Raw genomic sequence first — 26,043 nt, 5'->3', positions numbered from 1 at the left:
TCTCAGCCATTAGCCAACTGGAAATTATTCAGTCCATCTGTGCCTACGTTTAAATGAGTGGTGACTTTAGAACATATGATTAGAAGATCTTTTCCAGCTCTGACGTTTCCTGAATGGCATGGATTTAATAATCTGTAACATTTGTCACACAAGATATAATTATAGGGTATGTTACAGGGAGAATATAATATACCAAAATATAAATAAGAATACAGAATCACAGTCTAGTATCCTTACAAACCACACTTCATCATCTTTCATTAAGTCCAATAAGAAGCAAATTCCCAAAGTCTCCTCCTTTAACCTTAGAAACTATAGCCTAAACTCTAACCACCAGGCTTCACTGTCAATACATTTGGAGATGGAGAGTTTGGTCACTTGTGGCATTTCACTGAGCCTCTCCTTTCAGCTTTTTTCTAGAGGACATGTTGAAATGGCATTATGCTTTTTCTATTTTTCAACACTATGGGTTTTCAGTTTGCTAATGTTTCGTATTCTACTTCAAAAAGTATGGTCCAGAAATGGCAGAAAGCTGAACATAATCCAGGAGGTCAAGTTTCTCCACGGGTTTTTCATAGACCAACTATGCTGAATGTCAGCCTTATCACTTAGACTAAGTGCCACCTAGTGGCAAGCATTATATATAATTAAATCCATTCAAGTCCTATTCATCCAGCAGGTAACATTCTAGCTGATAACAGCTGTACCATAATTATACAAGATAAGTAAAATATTGATCCTGTCTTTATGGAGCTCGCTGACAAATCAGAGAGAGAGGGAGGGATACTCGACACAGATCTATTCGTGTAACGCAGAAAGATGTTAAATGTTACCAAAGTATACAAAATTGTTACAGAAATACGCAAAAGTAAGTATTCAGCAGTTGTTTAAAAGCTAAAAGAAACAAAACACTATCAGGCAGATTCTCCTGTACCTGCTCACATCACTCAGACTTTCCTACTTCTAGTTGCTTTACCCAAGTTTCAATCGTTCCATTTTTTCCTCCCCACTCTCCTTTCCACCCTTGCCCACTCTCCATCCTATCCTTTAAATTCTCCAGAGAGGGGGAAGAGAAGGACGTATTTATTGAGTCCACCTACTACTCCCAGAACTGAGCTAGGCATTTTATATCCCATATCTCATTTAATCTTCACAACAATACCATGAAGTATTATCTTCTCCGATTTTTCAGACAATGGCAAGACAGATTAAGTGAATGCTCATAGCCATAGATCTACAGTGCACAGATTCCAAAGCTTCCTATATCATCCTGTCTCAAAAAGAGCTGCTTTGTTCTTCCCATTGATAAGCCTACTACCATCAAGATCAGACCCTGATTATATTTCTCTTTTGGTCTCCATCCATCCCATTCTATTCTACAGATTACACCCAGCCACACCTCTTCAAAAAATGTTCAAGCCTTCCTGCCCCCATCCCTGATTGATATCCAAATCCTTAGCACTCAAGGTCCTCCAAGAAGACCCAAACACTCTTCCAGTTTGATTTCCTAACACCCCCCTATCAACTCTCACCTTTTCTATGAACTCTCCTCCATTTAAGATAATCATTCACACCTCTGTGTTCCCACCATTATACATGTTACAGTACTTATAACTTCCCTTATTATAACGCTCTGTTTGCTTTCCACTAAATCATAAGCTTCACTGGACAACTTCTTTTTAAGACCAATACATGGCAGTCATACCTATTACGTGCTCAACAACTGTTTAAAACATTATTTCTGCAGTTACACTGAAGAACCACCAAAGCATGGTTACACTCATTTCCCTGAATCACCCTCCCCACCCCTTCATGACGGGGGACCTCAATGTTTCCACTTCCTCCAGTTGGTATATGGATCAGGAGCTTTGTACAGAACTATATAACTTTTTGAGCGAAAGATTTTCTCAGACTCAAACCAAAAGTTAAATGAATTGAAAAAGTATGCTGGAAACTGTGGAGATAATAAAAAGTTCAGTGGTTGTCAGGAGGTAGGGTTGGGGAGGGGATGAGTAGGCAGAACACAGAGGATTTTTAGGGCAATGAAACTACTGTAGGATTCCACACCGGTAGATACATTTACATTTGTTCAAACCCAAAGAAGTTTAAGGTAAACTACAGACATAGATAATAACGTGTTGATGTTAAGTTTTTTTTTTTTAATGTTTATTTTTTGAGAAAGAGACAGAGAGTGAGCGGAGGAGGGGCAGAGAGAGAGAGAGGGAGACAGACTCTGAAGCAGGCTCCATGCTCCAAGCTGTCAGCACAGAGCCCAACACGGGGCTTGAACTCCCGAAACATGAGACCATGAACTGAGCCAAAGTCAGACGCTCAACCAACGGAGCCACCCAAGTGCCCCGTAAGTTTATCAATTACAACAAATCTACCACTATGCTGGGGGGTGTTGATAATGAAGGAGGCTATTTATGTACAGGGGCAGGGAGAACATGGGTTATCTCTGTACCTTCCCCTCAATATTGCTGTGAACCTAAAACTGCTCTAAAAAATAAGGTCCATAAAAAAAATAAAATAAAAACAAGGTACGCTAGCAAAATAAGATAAGATCTTAGTGGGTCTGCAGTTTTCCAATGAGGGAACAAATACCCTTCCTTCAATTATGCAAACCAGCCTAAAGCTACTATGTTCTGTCTGGAGCAAGACTAGTTCCAAAATAAATTGTTCATAATAATAAAGAAAAAAACCCACAACACTAGCTCTATACTTTCTGTTATATAACTGCAGTATTAGTTACCTTAGAATCTTTGTCACACTAATAAAAAATAACAGGATTTCATAAAGTGAGCAACGTTTTTCCTGGTTATATAAACTTTTTATGAGAAATACACTCTTATTCATTTATAATTCTATCATCTGATTAATAATGCACAGAAGACACATTAGCTCTAAGGCCAAGTTAAAACTATCAAATATAGGAAAGGAAGCATGGATGAGGAGTTAAAAAGAGGCAATTTGATTTTCTAGCATATTCTAGCTCACATCCAACAGGTGCAGCATTTTCATCTCAAGGCTTTTGCAACTTAGAATACCTAAGAAACAGTGGTTTCTATACTGTTTTGTAAACTTAAAATAGTGCAGATATTTCCAAGACTGCCATGAACATAACCAATCGGACTAAAAAACTGTCGTGCTTATCATTATATACTGTCTCAGCATAACAAACCTACACAAATATTTATGCAGATCGGTAATTACTACCAATTATACAACCCAAGCCACAATGCCTCTAATGCTTGCTTTTCCTCAGAAGTATGTTCAGGAAACACATTATCTTTTTCATACCACTAGGATATCATTTCATCCCCTGAAGCAGAAAAAGGCCTAATGAGGCATAAGTGACACCACGATATTGTGCCAGGCCTAAGGGGCATCCAGAACTGTGGGCAGGGTGTATGAAAGATGGTAGCAGTTGGGCATTCAACATTCCTACATTATTACCACCACTGTCCAGGCAGAGAGGAAAGCAGTAACAAGGAGACCCCAAAAGTTGGGGGTGACTTAATGGCAACATCCATGGTCAAGCAGTAATTTACCAAATATGTCTGCTCAAAATGCCAAAATACATATTTCAAGGGCTGCGGTCCACTGCACTAAATACACTGCTGCCTTCCTAAAACATGACCCACAAACCACAGGTTACAAAATAAAAAGCCCATCTTGAACCCTGCCTATGAAAGGTTACCAGAAGAAACCAATTGTTACAACTAAAATACTTGTATACAGTGCTTTACTCTTTACAAATCACTTAAACATACATGTTTTTATTTGAACTTTACAATTTCACATATTTGACCTTACTTGATAGCCACGATACCTGTCAGATAAATACAACAAAATTATCATTCCCTTTTATATAGAGGTAGAACATGAAGCTTGGAGAAATCATAGGTAATTTGTCCACAATTCCTGAGGCTTCCTGAAGATTATCAAGTTATTATTTCATTCAGTGGCATGGATCTCCCCCCGCCCCCACACACACACCCAAAAAAGCAGTCCAGAGAGTCTTAAGTTTCAACATACATCGCTATGCATCTAAGGACTTAAAACATTAAAAAATAATAGAACCTTTTGAGAAACACTCGCCAACCATGCAAAAAACAAAATGTGAAATTTAAGCTTGTCAGTTTTGCACAAACAATACAGTATAATCCAAAAGGAGATTCTAAGATTTTACTATAATGTTCTCATAGGCTATGAGACTGCCTGTAGCTGAAAATATCAATTCCTTTGGGTACCTCAGCAACTAAATTCCCTACAGAATCAATACATTCCCTGTATATATCAAATTCTGCCTACAGGAACCAGTTTGCAACAAGGTTTCAAAGTACGAGTCATTTGTTCAAAAAACCTTTTTACTGAGTCCCTATCATGTACTGGCCACTCTTTTGGGTATAAGAATATATAAATGACCACACACAGACACACACACACACACACACACAGTATCTGCCACCAGATAACTATAAGCCTTTGAGTGTGACAATTACAACTCAGCACGGCACAAGAGAATTATACTGACTCCTTTAAGAACACATGGAAGAGGCAAGGAAGCTAGCCTGTTAGATCCTGGTAGACCATCCTCAGATTTATGTCTTGAATAATAACCCAATACCAGCACTTTTCATGCACATTAAATTGCTAAATCCATCCAGGAAACTACAGATTCTTAAATACAGCTGGAGCACTGATGATGAAGGGAAGTATCAACAGTTCAGATGGAGATAAAGTGAATGAAATAGAGGACCCTATATGCCACACTAACATTTTTTGAGCACCTGCTATGTGCCAGACATCCTACTAAATGTTTTCTTGCATTTAATCCTCAAGTCCCACTGAACGAAAAATAATTATCTTACAATTGACGGAAAAGGCAAGGAAAGTTAGATCACTTTACAATGTTACAGAGGTTTTAAGAGGCAGAGACAGAATTGGAATCCAGTTCAGATTAAATTCTAAATGTGAACTACAACTCTCTACTCCACTGCCTCTTTAATGAAGACTGCTAGGGGGAGCCATTGAAAGGTTTTTAAACTAAGAAATGAAGTGATCAGATTTGCTCTTTAGACGGTGTGGAACCTGGATGAAGGAGTTGAGTCTACAAACAAAAAGGAAGCTGCCAATGTTTATAGTAATCCAGGTGAGAAAGGAGAACAAGAATTGTGGCAGTAGGGGTGAAGGAGACAGATTCAAGAGATTTTTCAGGAGAGAAAGTTTCAGTTGTAAGTGACTAAATGTGAAGAGTTAGTGTGAGAGAGGAATCCAGAAACCTAGCTTGGGGAACTTAGCTGGGACATGTTATCATCTACCTGGAACAGAGAAGCAACAGTTTTCGTGTGTTCAGTATCTACTGAGCATCTCCCAAATGTGAAACTCTCCTCGACCGAGGGCCAACCCTGAAATTTATGGTCCTGGTTGTTAGAAAATATTCTTTAGAGCAAATAACAAAGCTTTGAAAACTATAAGGTATACTAAAAATCAGTCATTACTATGAACAAATTTGACCTACAGTCTAGTAAAAACATTTTGTGCTACCATTAAAAAATATATATTGCCACATGCATAAAATAAAAACTTGAAAAAATATTACCACATGCAGAAAACAAATCAATAGAGGGAAAACATCCCACAACTTTACAACATATTATTAGGAGTTTGACCGATTTTCAGTTTCTTATACAACACACACGTCACCTGTAATTTGTTATACTTAGCCGTCTCCGTCTAAGCCTATAGGGGGAAAAACGTATTGGTTTTATTTACCCAAGCTATAATGCATATTTTCATTTTTTTTATCCCACTATCACCATTGCAACTTGCCAAGAACTTCGTTCATAACCTCCTACTTGACTTCCTGTAAAATATGACCTACTTCACATCAGCTTATTTTGGTAACAATTCCTAGACTTTACTACACCTTTTATCCAAGGATGCTCTCTGCAAATCCTACGGCACAGCAATCCTGTGCAGATGTGGCAAGTTATTACAATTCCCATTTTACTACATAGTTAGGAAATTGGCCCAGGGGAAGTAGAGTAACTTGGAAATAATCATAAAGCCAGATGCCAAGAATAACAACTTTTAGTCAATCCATGAGAAAATACTGCCCCTAGTTGAAATAACATGAAATTTAGTATTAGGAGGAAGCAAAAAATGTTTTAAAGCCACATCCTAGGTTTTTAAATTTTATTTTTAAAATGACCCAATACTAGAATTAAGATTTGTGAGAACTTTCAAACACACCATTTTTTCACTAACACCTTATCCATCCAGAGTGCCAAAGATTATTTAATAAATTACAGCTGGCAAGAATGGCTTCCCCCCCCCCCCACACCCCCACAAACCATTTTTTACCTTACCCCTTTAAAAGACATTGATAGAAATCTGTTATTGGACAATTGGTAACTTTTTAACAAACCTAACTGCTTAAAATCTAATACCTAGAAGCGTATGTTAAAATAGATCTGGATGCTCTGATTTCTCTTCAGATCGTATAAATCTTTCGCCTAAAATAGATCTGGAAAGTGAGCACCTTATATTTTTTTCCCTGAAAACACACTCTGCAGACCAACTTACAATATGAATGGACAATAAATTTAAAGCTTTTATAGTGAATAATCAGAATGAAAGTTTCCCAACCACAACCCATCCCGTATGTTTCTAAATATGCTGTTTTTGATATAATTTAGTAAAAGCAACATTTTATTTGATCACAAAATAAAACTCTTATTCAATTCAGAAACAAAAAACAATTTGTGAAAGTAGTTTTTATGATGTTTGTGTGATCATTCTTACACGTACAAGTCAGAACAAAATACCTCCCATTATTACACCATATTTATACTTTGCTTACTGTCAGAAAAAGCGCACTCAAGATTTTACCTGCAACAGAATGGTTATGCACAAAGAACAAGTATGGGAGACAAATGATTACTGGTAAAATCCACTCATGGAACCCAGACTGAAAACAAAGTTTCACAAAACCCTCACGTATCAATTATGAAACGTCATTTTCCATTAATTAAAACTCAAACTACTAATTCTAATCACAGCCTTCAAAAAAAAAAAAAAAAAAAAAAAAGATTTCTACTGCACCAACATTCCCCACACTAAATCTTGTACATCCTCTACTAAGCATCACTTTACGTGGAATTTTAGTTTATAAAGGAAATGACACTCCAAATGATTTTGTGGGTAACACAACTTCTAAAAATAGTGATCCACTAGTAGGGGGAAAAAACTTGTGAACAGTATATTCAGTCTAGTAATCCTGGTAAATCAAAAACTTCTTATCCCCAGCACCAGAATATTCAGGCTATTTAAATACACCACACCAACTCTCCCCCACCCCCACACACAACGCCCAGTTTTTACATTACCATAACAATAAGCACTCTGAACAATTTAAAGCTCCTTTAACATTAGAAGTGACTTTACCTAAGACTATTACTTAAATGTCTTTTAATTGCATTTGATTAATGCATTCCACGAAGATTCTAGAAGCAGTATTCATCAACCAGAAACTGCACTCTTAATTAAGCGTGTTCCTCATTTCAACTCCAAAGATGGGACAGAACGGTTGTCACAAATCTACAGAGCAAAAACATACAACTATAAACTATCTAAAGATTAAGAAAAAGTAAAATATTTATATCAAATTCCCAAGCAGGATGCCTCCCTTTTTCCTTAGGCAGGAGTTACTGCTAAAATAAACTCTAGAACTAGAGTCTAGAAAATGCTGACATTTTCAATCCGAATACTCACAAGTCCTTTAACATCAAAATTCACTCTACTACTGTTCACGTACAAAATGAATATTCAGTGTGGATATCTGAAACTAGTCTCACACACCAGCAGGAAAAGGATACCTCGCACCTCTTCTAACCGTCCTACAATACCCTCAGGTAACCCAGAGGCAAAGCTACGACAGCTGCCCTTGGCCTAGGCCGTCAGAAACAGCCTAAGAGCGGGCGGTGGAGGGGGCGGGGGGGAGCAATAACCAAGAGACCAGATCTTTTTCCAGGGCTACTGTTTCCAAGCAAAACAACCAGGGCCCAAAGAGACCGCGAAGAGAACTGGAGACACTGTAATCCCGAGAGAAAGGGGGGGGGGGGGGGGTTGTGCACGTAATCCCAAGAGAAAAGGGTGCTGAGCGCCGAGGAGGAAACTAAGTATCCCCATGCATCTTTAAGACCCACAGAAACAACAACAAACCGTAGGGTCTGTCTGCTCGCGGGAGCACCAGATGGAGTCCCCGAGGCTGAGACAGTTCAGCCGACATACTCCGTGGGTAGTGGATAAATCAACCGATGATGAGAGGGAAAGGGGGATGCCAAGCGAATAAGCCACTGGATGGGGGAGACAAAGACTCTGGGGGTGATCAAGTGCCAAACGGAAAGGTGAGAGGAAAACAAGTGAGAAAACGGAAGAAAAATTAAAAGGCAGAAATCTGGTGCCTGGGCTATGGCAGGTCACGGAGCTACCGAGTAGAGAATGGCACAACAAAGGGGCACGGGAGGAAGGACAGCTGAGATGAGGAGATGGAAAAGGGATGCGGGGCGCGACGGGTCGGACAAAGCGCCCAAGGCGGTGAAACAAAGGGCCGGGGGTAGAGAGTCGCGGGGGGCAGCGGGGAAAGACAAAGCGCCCGGGGCCGGGGGCACCGGCCGGGCGAGGAGGCGGCGACCGCCCGGAGGAACAAAGCTGCGCGGGGCCGGGAAGCAGGGCCCGCGGGCGGCGGCGCGAGAGGCGCGCGACGGGCACGGCGGGCACGGCGCCCGCGGGCCCCGCGCGCCCGGCTCCACTCACGCCCGCACCCGCCGGCGTCGCCGCCGCCGCCGCCGCCCGCCCTCACGCGCGAGAGCCCGAGCCACGGCGGCGCAGAGCGGGGAGCGCACGGCCACACGCCGCCGCCGCCGCCGCGCTCGACGCACGCGACGCCGCCCCCGCGGCCCCGGACGCCAAGCGCGCCGCGGCCCCCGAACACGCTGCCCGCCACGGGCTGCGAGACGCCCGCAACTTTCCCGATTCCCAGCGCTCCGATTCCCCCAGACTTACCCTGTCACAACAGGCGCCATCTTCCACAAACTCTCGCCAAAACTCCAACCCTCGCGAGATTCCCCCTGACGCCTTCCCTGGTCCCTCTCCCCCGCCCCTTCCCTTTTCCCTCACTCCTCAATTCCACCCAGCCCCCGCGCTTCTTTTCCCCTCGCAGCCGCCGCGAAGAGCCAGACGCCTCGCGCCGCCCGCGGAGTAGGGGAGCCTGCTCGCTGCCTTCCCTGGAAACCTACCCAAGCGATGGAGCATGCGCAGGCGGCTCCTCCGCGGGCGAGCCCTCAGTGTGGTCCATGGGGAGCGCTCCGGTTATCCGGGTTTTGGGACGCGCCCTGAGGGACGTACGTGGAGACTGAGGAAAACCGGAGGGGATTACAACGGGGACGGGGAATGGAGGGGTCAGGAGGCGGGGCCGAGGGGAAGGGAGGAGGGGTCCTGGGAAAATCTGCCGCGTTTCACAGGCCTAGATGAAACACCTCCTCAAATGGGTGTTTTCCAAGTGGCTTCCCGCTCACTCTGGTTCCCAGCCCTTTTCATTCATTCAGACGTTCATTGGACGCCTCCCTTATGCTAATGTCAGCGTTAGATGCTGGAGCTACAGAGATGCCTGGAGTTCTGCAAGTGACAAACCTAGAACTGTCTTCGCTCATTGGGTCCCCCGTGCTAGCGCATAGACAGACAAGTTACAACGTGGGCTGACCCTCCAGAGCTCTGTAAATGGAAAACTTTTGCAGTTCAGCTCTGTGGACTTAACTTTCTTCTCCTTGGGTGTGAAACGAGGTCAGGCCAAGGCCTCTGGCAAAGACACCCCTCATGTCTACCTCTCTCACGCATGTTAGGGCTCTGCGCAGTTTTCTCCAGAAGTGAAAACTGCGTTGGAATTGAGAGCCAACACTCCGCCACCCCGCACTCAAACCAGGGGTGCCGCACTCAAACCAGGGGCGCAGATTGGCCTGCTGTGTGAGCCTTTTTAGCATCTGATCGCAGTCCCCAGCCGTGTGTGAACGCAGGGGTAATGGGGGCAGACCCTGCCCAGGTCCTCCCGTGGGCCTGGCAGAGTGAAGGACGCTGGTCGCTGCCCGAAACGTACTTCAGGCAACCTAACCCTGGAAACACCGGAGCCAACTTGGTCCGTCTGGGCATTTACCAGGAGGAAGAAGGGCCTGAATCCTGACCCCTTCTTCCTACCTGCAACATCCCTTTCTCCACCTCCAACCCACCCCCACCCCCACCCCCGCCCCCGCCAGCCTTGCCCTTTCAATTCCTAGAGATTCCCAGATCGAGCACTGCCTCCTGTAGGGAGCCCCAAAACCCGGAGAACTGGAATCCGCTGCCGGAGACCTGCTGAAGGCGCTGCAGGATTGGCGCGGCACGCGCGAGCGGCACTGCGCATGTGCCCAATGCGGGCAGCCCAGTCTCACGCTACACCTCCTTCCCACCGCCTTCCACTACTCAACTCAGACACAACACGGGCCGTGGGAAATTTCCTAAACCTCGCGAGAACGCGCCCACTGTTGCCTATGCTTTCGCCCCCAAATCTCGCGGAGCCCAGGCGGGACAGGTGTTTGTCTAGTGCAGCTCCAGGCGCTGTTCGTGCCGCGCGTGCCCGGGCGGCGGGCGGGGTGGGAAGGGAGCGGCTCGCCGCGGAGGCGGGGCGGGTGGGCGCGTGGCGGGGAGCGCGGGGCTGAAGGCCGCTGGGAGGGGGCACGACGTGTTGCACACACACGCCGCGTGACACTTTGTGGAAGAAAAATGGGTGGCGGGGTGGGCGGGCTGTAAAGCAAGAAGGGGAAGCCAGGAGATTAGAAACTCCTCTTGGTGCTTTTGGTAAGAGGTCAGACTGTAGGGCAGGAGGAGCCCCAGGCCGATCCCCCGGGGAGGTTTCCTGTCGCCTTCCTCGAGCCGGGTACTTTCCTAAAATGTGTTTGACGCCGCACCCCCGGCCTCCGGGAGCTGACGGCCCCCACTGTCGGGTTTGAGTCATGCCTCTGAGTCACCTAGTCTGGCCACCACTTTACTTGGTTTAAAACAAGTTCAGATTTCCTTAGCTACTCTCTTCTAGCAATTGGTTGTTTTCTTTCTGATCTACCCGCTGGCCTCGCGAGTTGGGTAGGGAAAGAATAGTGCTCTCTGCGCTTCTGCACTGTCGCCCGCCTCGCATTCAAGGACACAATTTAAAAATTTCTTTCCCCTAATCTCTTCCTAGCTTTTCGAAGTAATTCCCATATATCAGTTTCTGTTCTTGTGGGTTTTACTTTCCTTTCCTTCCACTAATAAGAGTTAAACTGTTGGCTTTGCTTTCCTTCACCTTTCTATTTGCTGAAATAGTCATTCCATTTTAGGTATTGTTTCATCAGATGCTTTAGCGATGACTGGTTTCAGTGTATCCCTTCTTTTGAATTATTGGACCAGTGAATTCGTGGTTACATTCTTCAATCAGGCGCGTTTCATATTGTCCTGGTGTGGTTTCTGTACCAGCTTAGCAGGGCATTCTCAGGAACTGGTGGCTTAGTGACATCACGGACCGGCAATTAGTTTTGATTCAGTTAGAATTGAGTTTTGATTTTTGGAGGACAGTGAGTCCTCTGATAGAGGCTCACGTTCTGCTTGTTACGTAGTGGACAAGGAATCAAGTTTTTGAGTTGTTTGCAGGATTTTTAGTTATGTGTGATGATGTGTGTGCGGGCATTTTCCTATCCCTTTGACTAAATATTTCACAGAGAAAAAGCTGTAAGAATATTTAATACTATAGCTCAGTGCAAGTCATATTTGGAACGGGATAGCTCTGCCCATGGGCAGATTCGTTGGAGCCTTCATTCCAAGAAGGCATTTCAGTCGTGGTCTAGTCCAGGCCATTTACTTAATTTGGAATCATAGCCATCTGAGAGTCCCAGCCACGGAAAGCCACGGTAACCATAAGCCAAGTCACAAATCATCTTCACCCTAAAACATGCACTGCCTACATTCTTTCCCCATTTCAGTAAGTGACAACTCCAGCCTCCCACTTCTCTAAGCCAAAAACCTTGGAATCATTCTTGCCTCCTTTTCCTCCCACATCCAACATCCAGTCTAACCAAATCATGCCAGCCATTCCTACAAAATAGACCCACAGTCCAAATACTCCCACACCTCCATGGCTACCAACCCGGTGTGACCCATCTCCTTCCTCGCCTTGTTTCTAGAAAGTCTCCTAAGTGGTTCTCCCTTCTTCCATTCTTGCCTCCCGCCCCCAGTCTGTTGTCAATAGAGCATTCAGAGCAACCCTCTGGAGCTCTTTATGGTTTTCCCATTTCACTATAAGGATTTATGCCGTCTGACCTGCTACCCAAATCCCCTGATGTCGCTGACCTCACCTCTTCCTCTTGCCTTTGCTCACTGAGCTCTAACCAGCAGTCTGACTTGCTGTTCCAGGACATACCGGGCACACTATCAACTGCTTTTGGTCTTTCCTTCAGATACCTTGTTCATTTTTTTAACCACTTTCCAACCTTTGCTGAAACGTCACCTTCTCAGCGAGGCCTTCCCTGACCACCCTTCACAAAAGTGACTCCTCATACTCTCTAGTCCCTTCTTTATTTTTTCCCAAAGCACTTATAACTTAACATACCACATATCATACCTGTGTGTTGTGTTTCCTCTCTACCTTCTCTCGTTATTCTGTAACATTAATAACGACAGGGACTTTTGTCTATTCGTTGTTTAAACCTAAGCCACTAGAACAACGTCTGGTGAGTGATAGTCGCTCAGTGTGTATTTACAGAATGAACAGTATGTCTTCTCTACAGCAGAGGAGAAATGATTCTGGAAGCTCACTAAGCCTCCTAGGGTTGAAAACAGTATTGGGGTTAGACCAACAAGAAATACCCCAGTGCCAGCCTGCCTGGGGAGAAGAGATCCTATAGAGTAATCATCTGTGTTGACTTACTGCAAAAAAATTTCTTGTTCCTGGGCTAGGCCAGTAGATGAATTCACACTTATTCAAAGGGTTTCCTTTATTCATTTTAGAACCTCAGGAAAGAAAACACTATTGGAAGGATATTAAGAAACAGGTATTTACGTATGTTGCTAATGAGAGTGAAAATACGTATAATCTTTATGAAACCATTTTATACAACTTGTTAATCTGTTAATACTGTTAACCTGTTAATCCTACAGTTGCATTTCTAGAAATCTAGACTACAAATATACTCACACATGTATGAAATTACCTATATATTGCAGCATTATTGATGGTAGAGAATACTGGTAACAACCTAAATGTCAATCAAGAGGTGTCTTATTTAACAAAAAAAATGGGGGCACCTGGGCGGCTCAGTCCTTATGCATCCGACTTTGGATCATGATCTCATGGTTCGTGAGTTCCAGCCCTGCATCAGGCTCTGTGCTGACAGCTCAGAGCCTGGAGCCTGCTTCAGATTCTATGTCTCCCTCTCTCTCTGCCCCTCCCCTTCTCATGCTCTGCCTCTCTCTCTCAAAAATAAATAAAGTTAAATATATACCTGAAACTAACACTGTATGTTAACTATACTGGACTTAAAATTTAAAACTTAATTTAAAAATCGTGATATATTCAGGGCACATGGATGGTTCATTCGGTTGAGCGTCCGACTCTTGATTTCAGCTCAGGTCATGATCTCACAATTTCATGGGTTCCAGCCTCGTGTTGGGTTCCGCACTGACAGCGTGGAGGAGCCTGCTTAACATTCTCTCCCTCTCTCGGCCCCTCCCCTGCTCACACTGTCTGTCTCTCTCAAAATAAATAAACTTAAAACAAAAACAAAAAACCCAGGCACCTGGGTGGCTCAGTCAGTGGAGCATCCGACTTCGGCTCAGGTCACGATCTCATGGTTCGTGGGTTTCAGCCCCACATTGGGCTCTGTGCTGACAACTCAGAGCCTGGAGCCTGCTTTAGATTCTGTGTCTCCCACTCTCTCTGTCCGTCACCCCTTGCACTCTGTCTCTCTTACAAAAATAAACATTTTTTTAAAAAATCATGATATGTTCATAGAATTGAAGAGTATGCATCTGTTAATAAGCCCAGGCTGCTTTTCATGTACTTATATGGAGCTATCACAAAGTTTAGACTACAAGATACAAAACAGTATTAGATAAATACATACCTTTTGCTTCTATGTATCTAAAATGGCTCTGGAATAGAAACTGTAACAATGCCTGCACAGCATAAGGGATTCAACCTTTGGAGGATGTACGCAAGAAGAGGACTTATCTCACAATCTACTGTCTTGGATACTTTGACTTTTTTTTTTAATGCTTTGGTTTTTTGTTTGTTTGTTTGTTTTTAATTTTTGAGAGTGCGAGCAAGGTAGGGGCAGAGAGAGGGAGACTCAAAATCCAAAGCAGGCTCCAGGCTCTGAGCCGTCAGCACAAAGCCCAACTCTGGGCTCGAACTCACAAACTGTGAGACCGTGACCTGAGCTGAAGTTGGACGCTTAGCCGACTGAGCCACTCAGGCACCCTGGATGTTTTGAGTTTGGTACCAAGTACATATATTGCCTACTCAAAATATAAAACATTAAAAAGGGGGGAAAGAAAAGGGAAAAAATGTGTGAGAATAAAAATAATTGACCAAAGAAAATTATTTCCCTTCTGTTTGCTATTAAAATTATTTTCTAAATTTTTTAATTAATTTATTTATTTTAAGAGAGAGAGAGAAGGAGAGAGAGAGAGAGGGAATGAGTGGGGGAGGGGGAGGGAGAGAGAGAGAAGGGGGGAGAGAGAGAGGGAATGAGCAGGGGAGGGGGAGGGAGAGAGAGAGAGAGAGAGACAGAGAGAGAATCCCAAGCAGGCTCTGCTCTGCACTGCCAGACCAGAGCCCAACATGGGGCTCGAACCCACAGACTGTGAGATATGACCTGAGCCAAAACCAAGAGTTGGACGCTTAACCAACTGAGCCACCCAGGCACCCCCAAAATTAGTTACTAATAGAAGTTATGTACTTGACCTACCATCTCAGTAGAATTAACTGCAGAATGGTCAGTATTTCACTCCAGCCATCGGGCAACCCTGAACTCATAAGCAAACCCATTCACACAGCAAGTTTAGAGTCCCGACCATCCATGTCAGACATCATCTTTGGTGGTTTAAAAAGCTGGATAATGCAGAGACCTCAGGGGACTCCCTGGCCAACAGAGTACACAGACTGGCTGCTGTGTAATTCTAGGACAGATGTAGTTTAGTGGCATTGGAGTACAATGGAGGAAGCACCTAAGTGTTGACTGATGGACCCTGGGAAACCTTGCAGAGATGACTATTGAACTGACTCTTGATGGAGGGGAGTTCAGAAGACAATCAGAGGAGGAAGAAACATGAGAGGCACAGGAAACAACATGTTCAGGCTCTGAGGTGTGAAAAAGCATCTTGTACTCAGGGGAACTCCAGGTGGGGGGGTTGGTGCATGTAGAAGCAGGGGGCAGGCATCCTAAACAGGGTCATAAGAAGGACCTGCAGAAAGGTCCTCAAAACTTGGCATCGGCATCAGCTTCGTCCCACTCCCTAAGACTCTAAACGAGTTCATCTGGGCTGAAGCCCGCGAACAGGCATTTCTAGCAGGCTGGTCAGGGATTCTGATGCAAATTGTTCATGAGCCAAACTTTGAGAATCTTTGTTGTAGGGGGTAGATGTAATCTTTCTTCAAGAGGCTCACGTTTGGGGGCACCTGGGTGGCTCAGTCGGTTGGGCGTCCGACTTCGGCTCAGGTCATGATCTCACAGCTCGGGAGTTCGAGCCCCTTGTCAGGCTCTGTGCTGACAGCTCGGAGCCTGGAGCCTGCCTCGGATTCTGTGCCTCCCTCTCTCTCTTTCTCCTCCTCAGCTCATGCCCTGCCTCTCTCTCTCTCTCAAAAATAAATAAACATTAAAAAAAGAAAAAGGGGGTTCACTTTTGGGGCGCCAGGGTGTCTGACCTCAGCTCAGATCATGATCTCACAGTTCATGAGTTCAAGCCCCGAGTGTGGCTCTGTGCTGAGAAGACAGAGCCTGTAGCCCACTTAGAGTTCTGTGTCTCCTCCTCTGCCCCTCCCCCATCATGCTGTGTGTGTGTGTGTGTGTGTGTGTGTGTGTGTGTGTCTCAAAACCAAATATTTAAGAAAAAAAAGTTTCACATTAAAGGGAGTAATCGCATGTAGTTTTCTTTAAAAAACAATAAACACTATCTAATATGAAAAGGCATGAGTTTGGGAGCCCCCAAGTGTATATATCCAATAGGTATGTGAAGCAGTTAGTGGCAGTGACATAAGCACATTCATGAAAGGAGCATGTTTTGCTGTGGTGGTTTAAACCACAGGGACATATTTCAACAATTCTTTTATTCTAACACTAAATTGCACCATCTTCTATTAATGAGGCACAGTGAAACATTGAACATCAGCCTCATGACGGAGAACGTGGGCTCCAATGCCACGTAGTATGGATTCTGGCTCTAAGACCTTAGACACGTTACTGCCTATTGTCAGTGCCTCAGTTTCCTCACCTGTAAAATGGAGGTGATAGCACCTAATTCATAGGGTAGTCATGAGAATTCAAAATGTGTATTATGTCATGAGGATTCAAAGTGTTTATTATGTCTAAGTCATACAGAATGACACCCGGGACATAATTGCTATGGTGGTGTCAGTTTGTATCATTATTATTTTTATCCAATAAATCTATGAGTTGCATTCACCTAATGAAAATTATTGCAAAGCATGTGAAAATATCTTTAACACTTCAAAAATCAGTGTTGAAATTGCTGAATATAGGGGTGCCCGGGTTGGTCAGTCGGTTAAGCATCTGATTCTTGATTTCGGCTCAGATCATGATCTCACAGGTCTCGAGAGCAAGCCCTCCTTCGGGCTCGTGCTGACAGCATGGAGGCGGTTTAGGATTCTTTCTCTCTCCCCCTCTCTCTGCCCCTCCCCCGCTCACACATGTGCCACCCTCTCTCTCTCTCAAAAAATAAAAAATAAGTAAATGAATAAACAGCTGACTACAGTGGCAATTTTATCCAGATTGGTGTGAATTCATTTCTTTAGCCTCTCCCACTTAGAAATAGCAGTATCACTATTATTATTTAATTTTCGGAGGTGCACGGGTCCTAAAAGGTTGGAAACCTGTTGTAGATAGGCAACGAGAGCCTCTCAGGATGTAAAGCAGGGTTTGATGCGATGGGATGGCGTGCTTAAGAAAGCCTGACAACTCACATTAGGTATTTGGGACTGTTTACTCCAGAGAAGTTTCTTGTGGTTTTCATTCATCTTTATACCTTTTTTACTTCATACCTTTTTTAATACCAATATTCCCATCACTTTCTACTCCATGCTAATTAAGGTCAATAAAATGTACAGGGGATTGAAAGAGTGTTCAGGATTCCATCAGACTGTGTAACTCTATAAGGAAAACAAGGATTAAAAGAAATAAAGAGAGCATTGGAAATGAGTCACAGATTTGCCTTCAGGAGAACTTGAAAAACAAAAATAAATATTCATTCTTTTCTTTCCAATGTATTTGACTTTCACAGTATTCTTTGGCCCTGGGAATTTGATCTTTTTTTTTTTTTTTCTTTTTTTGCAGGCCCAAGTTAAGCTTTACATGAGTTGCTAACATGTGCAGCAGTTCAAGAAGGTGAAGTAAGAAAAAGAACGGGCCATTTACTCCAGTGATGTGGAACGTGAATGGAATCAAATGCACATTTGGTGTGTACAAACCTAATAATTTGTCAAAAGTTTTCATAGCTAATGTAATTGGAAGAAAATGTTTCCACGTGGGATTGATATGCCTTGTTCTTTTTATGATATAAACAAGACAAAGCCAGTTTTACAAACAATGACAAAACGACAACACTTTACAAAACAAGAAAATACCATATGAATCATAAAATACCAGTTATTTGTTGACAAAGGAATATATATATATACATATATATATATATATATATATATGTATATATATATACACACACACATGTTGATTTCCTAAACTTTCCACCTGGTCATGTATCACATATTGCACTGGTTTTTGGTTCTGTGTTGAGTCAGTGTTGAACACCATAGTTAAAAAACAGCTGGCAGGGGGCTTCAGCTCAGGTGATGATCTCACGGTTCATGAGTTCGAGCCCCATGGTGGGCTTCGTACCAACAGCCCGGAGTCTGGAGCCTGCTTGGGATTCTGTGCCTCCCTCTCTCTCTGTCCTTCCCCCGCTTGTATTCTGTCTCACTCTCTCTCCAACATAAAATAAAACATTAAAACAAATAAAAAAAAAATAACAACAAATAAAAATTAAAGAAAAAAAAAAGAACAGCTGGGATATGAAGGAAAGCGCACCGGACCAGCTCTACCATTGAGTCCCACTACCAGCCAGAAGGCCAACTGTGGGGGCAAGCTAATTTTTCCTCAACTGCTAATGGGGAATGTAGAACCTATTGCTTAGGGAAGTTTCGAGAATTCGTTCAGGTATTACATGAAATAACTATATACATAGTACGTACTCTGTAAATGTTACCTCTTTAGGAAAATCACCCATACTGATGCTGAGTTTTGTTTTGTTTTGTTTTTTCTCTATTAGTTGGACTAAGGCTACCTCAGAGATTCATTGCACAGAACAAACTAGATAATTATGTAGTTGAATAAATGGAAATAATTGTCTCTCAGTAATTTTATTGTATTTGTTTTTGGTTGGCACATTTATTTGTAAAAATTTGACTATGGTTATATAGGAAATCAAGAGAACAGAAAAACACCCCTACATTTTCTCCTCTGGCCTGTGTTACTATTAACCTTGGGCACAGATGGCCTTTACCAGTTTTTCAAAGAAAGCCTTTATTCTTTGCATCTGTGTTACTTTGTGTCATAGATAGTGTAATGATAAGCATCAACTGGTAGATATGACCTTTGTGGCTAGCACCCTTGCCCAAAATAGACTAAGATCAACTTTGGAGCCAGTCTATTCAAGCACTGACAAATAGTGAGAGATATCAGTTCCTGTCTTCTGAAATACCTATGCAGACAGTCGACTAAGAATGCCCTTAAACATCATGATCAAAGTTGTACATTGTCACTTTTAATGATTGCCATTATATCAATATCATCCACATTTCTAATTGTAATTAATTTTTAGAAGTTTAATTATTCAACATGTAGGAATTAAAAAAAAAGATCTTGTGAAATTACTGTAGGAAAAAAGGTATCTAAGATAATTTCTAATTAGGCTATTAATAAATATTGAGTATGGACTTAGTTTTATGCAATAGGTATGTCTGAAAAGTTTCATCTCAATCTCATAATGATTTATTTCATTTCTAAAAGGCTTTAGAGAACCTCTCCATTTAAAGATATCTTTAAAAACCATGTCAGGGACACCTGACTGGCTCAGTCAGTAGAGCATGAGACCCTTGACCTCAGGGTTGTGAGTTCGAGTCCCACATTGGGCATAGAGTTTACTTAAAAAAATAAATAAATAAAAGTCCATATGTGTTTTTAAAAAACTAAATAAAATCAAATTTTAAAAAAAATGACTCCGTGTTAGACATTATAATTGGTATTATTGTATGTGTAGTTTTTGCTACTTAAATAATTATTTAACTAAATTTGATCATAATTAGAATCCTAGGGGAGGTAAAATAATATATAGTAAGGTGTTATGAATAGCCCACTAGTGGAAAAAACATTTCTCAAGATCTTAACTACAAATCTCCTCCCATCTAAGTACTTTGGAAAGATTTGGAAATTTATGCATGCTTCTTTTTTTTTTTTTCTCCCAGCTTTCCAAACACTTGGCTTAAATTCTACCCTCAGAATCACTCTTGACTTCAGTGAGAGTTATAAACTATCGTCTGAGAGAAGGATTTGGCTCCTACTTTTCAAGTCTAAAGTTCTCCAGAAATGTTCTTATGAAATGCGAATCTGATTTTCATCACACAGTTTTACCTACATAGCATCATATTTTCCTTCACCAGCAAACACTAAGTATTTTATTTTTAACTTAGCAAAGCTATATCTGTATTTGCATGGTACTTTCCAAGTTTCCGAAATAGGCAACAAATCAAAGAATCTAGGCAAAAAAAGGACTTAAGAACTGAAAGATAACTTCTGAAAAACAGATTACATACAGAAGTATTTAGTTTTATGCAATAGAGGGTTTTTGAAGATTTTTATGCCAATCTAACACACAAGCAAGCAGCTTGCTATTTAAAGGGATACTGTGATATGCAATCTGTGAATCAATAGTAAATATAATTGAGTCTACCTTGTCCCAAGCCTTTTTTCACAAATATCATCTCCCTCAGTCCTCAGAACAAGGGGGCAGGTAGGGGCTTTTATTCTTGTTTCTACAGATGAGGCTCAGAAAGCATGACTTATTCAAGTTATACTTCTAGAAGTGGAGTTTCTGATTGTCAGTGAGTTTTGGTCTTTTACTATAGAAATTCCAATGATTTTATTATTACAATCTGATAGAGAATATCTTCTGTCAAGTACTCAGAGTAACTGATTATAATTTTAATAACTTATTAACAAAAATATAAATGGTAAGGAATTTAAAAAGATTTATTTTTAAATAGCTGTTTATATGAACTAGTAACAGTGAGTGGCTAAGGGTGGGTAGCCAAGGCAGGGAGAAGACCTAATACCCTTGTAGATTTTTGGGGGGTATGTTTATTATTTTAAAAAATAATTCACCAAAGACACCACAAGAGAAGAATACTGAAGACTAGTAAATAGAGGCACAAAATCCTCAACAAAATACAGATGGCCCTTAACTTACAATGGTTTGACTTACAATTTATTGACTGTATGATGGTGTGAAAGTGATATGCGTTCAGTAGAAGCCATACTTCAAATTTTGAATTTCGATCTTTTCCCAGGCTAGTGATTTGTGGTACGATCCTCTCTCATGGTGCTGGGCAGTGTAGTAAGCAAGATGCAGCTTCCAATCAACCATGCAATCATGAGGGCAAACAACTGATAGGCTTACAACCATTCTATGCCCATACAATCGTTATGTTCTTCGCTTTTAGTATAGTATTCAATAAATTACATGAGGTACTCAATACTTTATTATAGAGTAGGCTTTGTGTTGGATGATTTTGTCCAGCTTAGGCTAGTGCAAATGTTCTGAGCATGTGTAAAGTAGGCTAGGCTAAGCTGTAATGTTTGGAGAGTTAGGTGTAGTAAGTGCATTTTTGACTTATGATATTTTCAATTTATGTTGGATCTATCTGGACATGACCCCATCATAAGTCAGGTAAGATCTGTACTAGAGAATACCAAACAAACTAGGAATAGAAGGAAACTTCTTCAACCTGATAAAGGGCATCTATGAAAACTCCAGAACCAATATTTAAAGGTAAAAGACTGATGTTTTCCCACTGACATCAGGAAGAAGGCAAAGATTTTCATTCTCACCAATTGTATTCAACATTGTACTGGAGGTTCTAATCAGACAATTTGGCAAGAAAATTAAATAAACGGCATCTAGAGTACAAAGAGGAAAACTGTCTCTATTTGCGCATAACATGATCTTGTAGAAAATTCTAAGCACTACACTAAAAAAGTATTATAACTAATATACAAGTTTAGCAAGGTTGTAGGATACAAGGTCAAAATACAAAACGCCTTTATATCACCAAATATTTGCAATGGATGAACCAAAAATAAAATCAGGAAAACAATTCCATTTATAACAGCATAAAAAGAATTAAATACTTAGAAATAAATTTAATAAAAAAGTTTAGTTTTTATATTCTGAAAAATACAAAACATTGTTGAAAGAATTTAAAAAGATCTAAGTAAATGGAAAGACATCCCATGTTCGTGGATTGAAAGATATGATTTTTAAGACGGCAAACTCCCAGATTGATCTGTAGAGTCAACATAATAACTATCAAAGCCCCAACTGTCTACTTTGCAGAAATTGACAAGCTGTTCCTAAAATTCATATGGAAATTCAAGGAAACCAGAATAGCCAAAACGATCTTGAAAAAGGACAAAGTTGGAAGATCTATACTTCTGCTTTTTAAAACTTACTACAAAGCTATAGTAATCAAGACTATATGGTCCTAGAATAAGGTAAACACACAAATCGGTAGAACAGAATGAGAGTCTAGAGGGAGGCCTGGGTGGTTCTGTCAGTTAAACAACTGACTCTTGATTTCAGTTCAGGTAATGATCTCATGGTTCAAGGGATCGAGCTCGCTCTACATCAGGCTCTGTGCTGACAGTGCAGAGCCTGCTTGGGATTCTCTCTCCGAATCTCTCTACCCTGCCCCTGCTGGTGCTGTCTCTCTCTCAAAATAAATAAGTAAACTTTTAAAAAAAAAAGAAAAAAGAATGAGACCCAGATATGAACCCTCACATTTGTGATCAATTAATTTTCCAACAAGAGTGTCAAAACAATTTAATGGGGGAAAAAATAGTCTTCAACAAATGGTGCTGGAACAACTAGACATTCGCATGTAAAAGAATGAACTTGGGCCTGAACTTCATAACATATATAAAAATGACCTTAAAATGGGCCAAAGTCCTAAATGTAATAACTAAAACTGTAAAACTCTTAGAAGAAAGCATTGAAGTAAGTATTCATGATCTTGTACTAACAATGGTTTCTTAGATATGACAACAAAGTACAAGCAACAAAAGTAAAAAAAATGGGTAAATTGGATTTCATCAAAACTAAGCTTTTATGCTCAAGAAAGTGAAAAAGGCACCCCACAGAGTGGAAGAAAATATTTGCAAGTCATATATCTGGCAAGGATCTAGTATCCAGAATATGTAAACACCAATATATAAACAATTCTGAAAACTTGAGTAATAAAAACTACAACCTAATTGAAAAATAGGCAAATGATCTAAATAGACATTTCTTCAGAGAAGATATGTAAATGGTCAATAAGCTCACGGGAAAATAGTCAACATCATTCGCCATCCAGGAAATGCACATCAAAACCACAGTGTGATATCATTTCACACCCACTAGGATGGCAGTAACCAAAAAGACAGATATTGACAAATGTTGGCAAGGATGTAGAAAATCAGAACGCTCACACATTAATGTGATGGAAATAAAAAAATGATGAAGTCACTTTGAAAAGCTGTCTGACAGTTCCCCGAATGGCTAAAGGTAGACCCAGCAACCTCACTCCTGAGTAGATACCCAAGAGAACTGAGAACCTGTGTCCACACAAAAGCATGTACATGAATAAGCATGGCGGCATTATTCATAATAGCCCAAAAGTGGAAACAACCCAAATGTCCATCGACTGATGAACAGGTAAATACAATGTGGCATATCTATAAAATAGAATGTTAGGTCGCAAAAAGAAATGAGGTACAGATATATGCTACAACATGGATAAATCTTGAAAACGCACTATATGAAAAGAAGTGAGTCACGAAAAGTCCCATATTGTACGATTCTGCTAATACGAAGTGTCCAGAATAAGTAAACCTATACAGATAGAAATCAGTTAACAGTTGCCCAGGGCTAGAAAGAATGGGAGTGGGGGATGGGAGTGACTGCTAAAGTGTGAAGGACTCTTTCTGGAGTGATGAAATGTTCTAAAATTGTGGTGACGAGGGACACCTGGGTGGCTCAGTCAGTTAAGGGTATGGCTCTTGATTTTGGCTCAGGTCATGATCTCATGGTTTGTGGGATCGAGTCCTGCTATGGGCTCCACACTGAGGGCATGCAGCCTGCTTGAGATTCTCTCTCTCCCTCTCTCTCTGCCTCTCCCCTGCTCGTGCTCTCTCTCTCAAACAAAAAAAAAAAATAAGTAAACATTAAAAAAAATTTTATGATTGCACAGCTCTGAATACACTCAAAACCACTGAATGTGCAATCATATGGTATGTGAAGTATGTCCTGATAAAGCTGTTAACAACAACAAAAAAAGGTAGAAAAAAATTAAACTGTAACTGTATTCAATTACGTGATATTTTTTGTCTTAGTCATTTGCTGAGATAAATATGTGAGTGTAGGCAAATAAACAATAAACTCCATAGAAAATTAAATAATCATCACTATGTCAGTTGATTTATCCTCTAGTTAGATTTATAGTAAGTTTGAGATTATATTTCTCGCAAGGATAAGATGTCTTTACATTTGAGAAGTGGACTGATCTTATTTTAAGATAAAAGTCATAGTTGAAATGACTGAGATCCCCGAGATCACAAGTCACATGCTCTCCTGACTGAGCCAGCCAGGAAACTCTACTCCCCACTTTTGATAACTAAAGAAGCTGTGGCCCAGAGCAGTTAAGTAACCTTCCTCAGTGCACACTTGGTTACAGACACAGCTAGAATGGGAATACTGCGGGCTCTTCTGACCTTTCCTATAACGTGTCCTCTGCTAGGCCTGCTGGGTCACTTTCTCTTTCATTACCATTGGTAAATTGAGATCCCAAGGCTGGGATCTTAGGGTAGGGTAATTACATAATGGGTATGTTAATGTTACCTTGAGAACCTTAAAAACTGGGACACCATCCCTAGGCCCCTGGTGGGAGCTGGTGATGGGGGTGGAGAGGTGTGGGGGAAGGAACTGGAAATAGAATTTCCTAATTTCCAAATGTGCTGGAAAAGATGAAGTAATTGAAAAGAAAATTCCAAAGTTCCTTCCAGCTCTAAAGTTCAGTCAGTTTAAGGCTCCACCTTAACAGAGCTGAAGGTACCTGGAATTCAGATAACAATTTCTTTCCTCTCCTGACTTAGTCTTGTTCAAGATACACGGACTGACGTGTCTCCCTCAGGGTTCCAATGACTACAGATTCACCAGGAAGTGTGTTTTCAGACTTTTTCCCTTTGGCTGTACCCTGTTGGCAAAATCCATGCCAGAATTATCTTTGCAAATTTCGCTCTTTTATACTTATTTAGAGAAATTATCCTTAGGCCACATATTTAATTTCAGTCTATCCTGTGTCTACTTCTTGTCCTTTGCTAAAATTGCCTTTGAATATGCGACAAACTGCAAAAACCACTTTTTAAAAAATCTAATTATTTTTAGAATGGGGAATATGTACCCATGGAACAAAATTTAAAATGTACAGAAGTGAATGCACATAGAGTTGAGTTGCCAGATCTGGCAAGCAAAAATACAGGACACCAGTTAAAATACAGTTAAATTTCAGATAAACAACAAATACATTTTTAGTATAAATTTGTCCCATCCAGTATTGGGGACATATTTGTACTAAAAATTAATTAGTTGTTTATCTGAAATTCAAATTTAAGTGGGCATCCTGCATTTTAGCTGTTAACACTAAATGGCACAGAAGAGTAAAAATCCCTCTGGTTGCTGTCTCCCAGGGAACCAGTCAGTTACCCTTTCAAAAGAAAATCCTGTAACCAATTTCTTGAGTATCCTTCCAGGGATATTCTATAATTAACTTTCTTTTTGCAGCAAAGTTTTCAAGGCTCAATACAAAATAGATTTTGGAAAAAAAAAAAAAAAAAAGAAGGATCTAAACCAAATATAACAGTGTCAATGTTTTTAATTTGGACTCCTGACAGTTTACTAAAGGAAGTTAACGGAGGCCATGTGATGATACCTCGGGGAGGGATATTAGTTCATACCAACTGGGTAGCCTTGAATGTGTTCCTTAACTTCTGAGATCCTCTACAAAAGGAGGTTAATATTAATACTCACCTCATGCATTTACAGTGAATAATAAGTAACGCATGTAATATGCATGCAAAATGCCTGGCACAAGGTAGGCGTGGGATCAGCAGAGGACTCTCTTCCTGGATATTTTAGGGTATTCATTCATCTGTAACTTTCTTAAGAAGTTCATCATAAAGGCCTCTGTCTGGAAACAAAGGCCAGATGAACTAAGACCGTCTCACTATAACCTTCTAAGTTTGCCACTGGGTAACTCATTAACTCAGTTTTCTCCTTACAGCCTCTACTCCACCACATACGTCATTCAGGGTCCTAATGCCTCAATGTATCCTTTCCTACTTTCACTTATTGAATCTATTCCTCTGTCAACCA

The 26,043-nt window shown here is 41.4% G+C and overlaps 1 protein-coding gene across 7 annotated transcripts in view; it reads right to left on the bottom strand.

The window, feature by feature from the left end:
- The window catches only part of RBPJ (recombination signal binding protein for immunoglobulin kappa J region), a 219,220-nt gene that overhangs the window by 93,391 nt on the left and 99,786 nt on the right, over positions 1–26,043 (bottom strand). For 3 of the 7 annotated variants that reach the window (XM_060655297.3, XM_060655295.3, XM_060655298.3), the window contains exon 1: positions 9,073–9,291. The exons of 2 other annotated variants lie outside the window; for them this stretch is intronic. Coding sequence is in view for 2 of the 5 variants with exons in the window: in XM_060655293.3 (XP_060511276.1) it covers positions 9,306–9,364 (59 nt within the window). In the remaining 3 variants the exon portion in view is untranslated. 2 more of the 7 variants (XM_060655293.3, XM_060655294.3) reach the window with 2 other exon arrangements.

This window comes from Panthera onca, chromosome B1 (assembly GCF_046562875.1).
Source record: "Panthera onca isolate mPanOnc1 chromosome B1, mPanOnc1 haplotype 2, whole genome shotgun sequence".
Lineage (NCBI taxonomy): Eukaryota > Metazoa > Chordata > Mammalia > Carnivora > Felidae > Panthera > Panthera onca.
The sequence above is the reverse complement of the archived record's forward strand: the minus strand, read 5'-3'. Positions and strand labels throughout refer to the sequence as shown.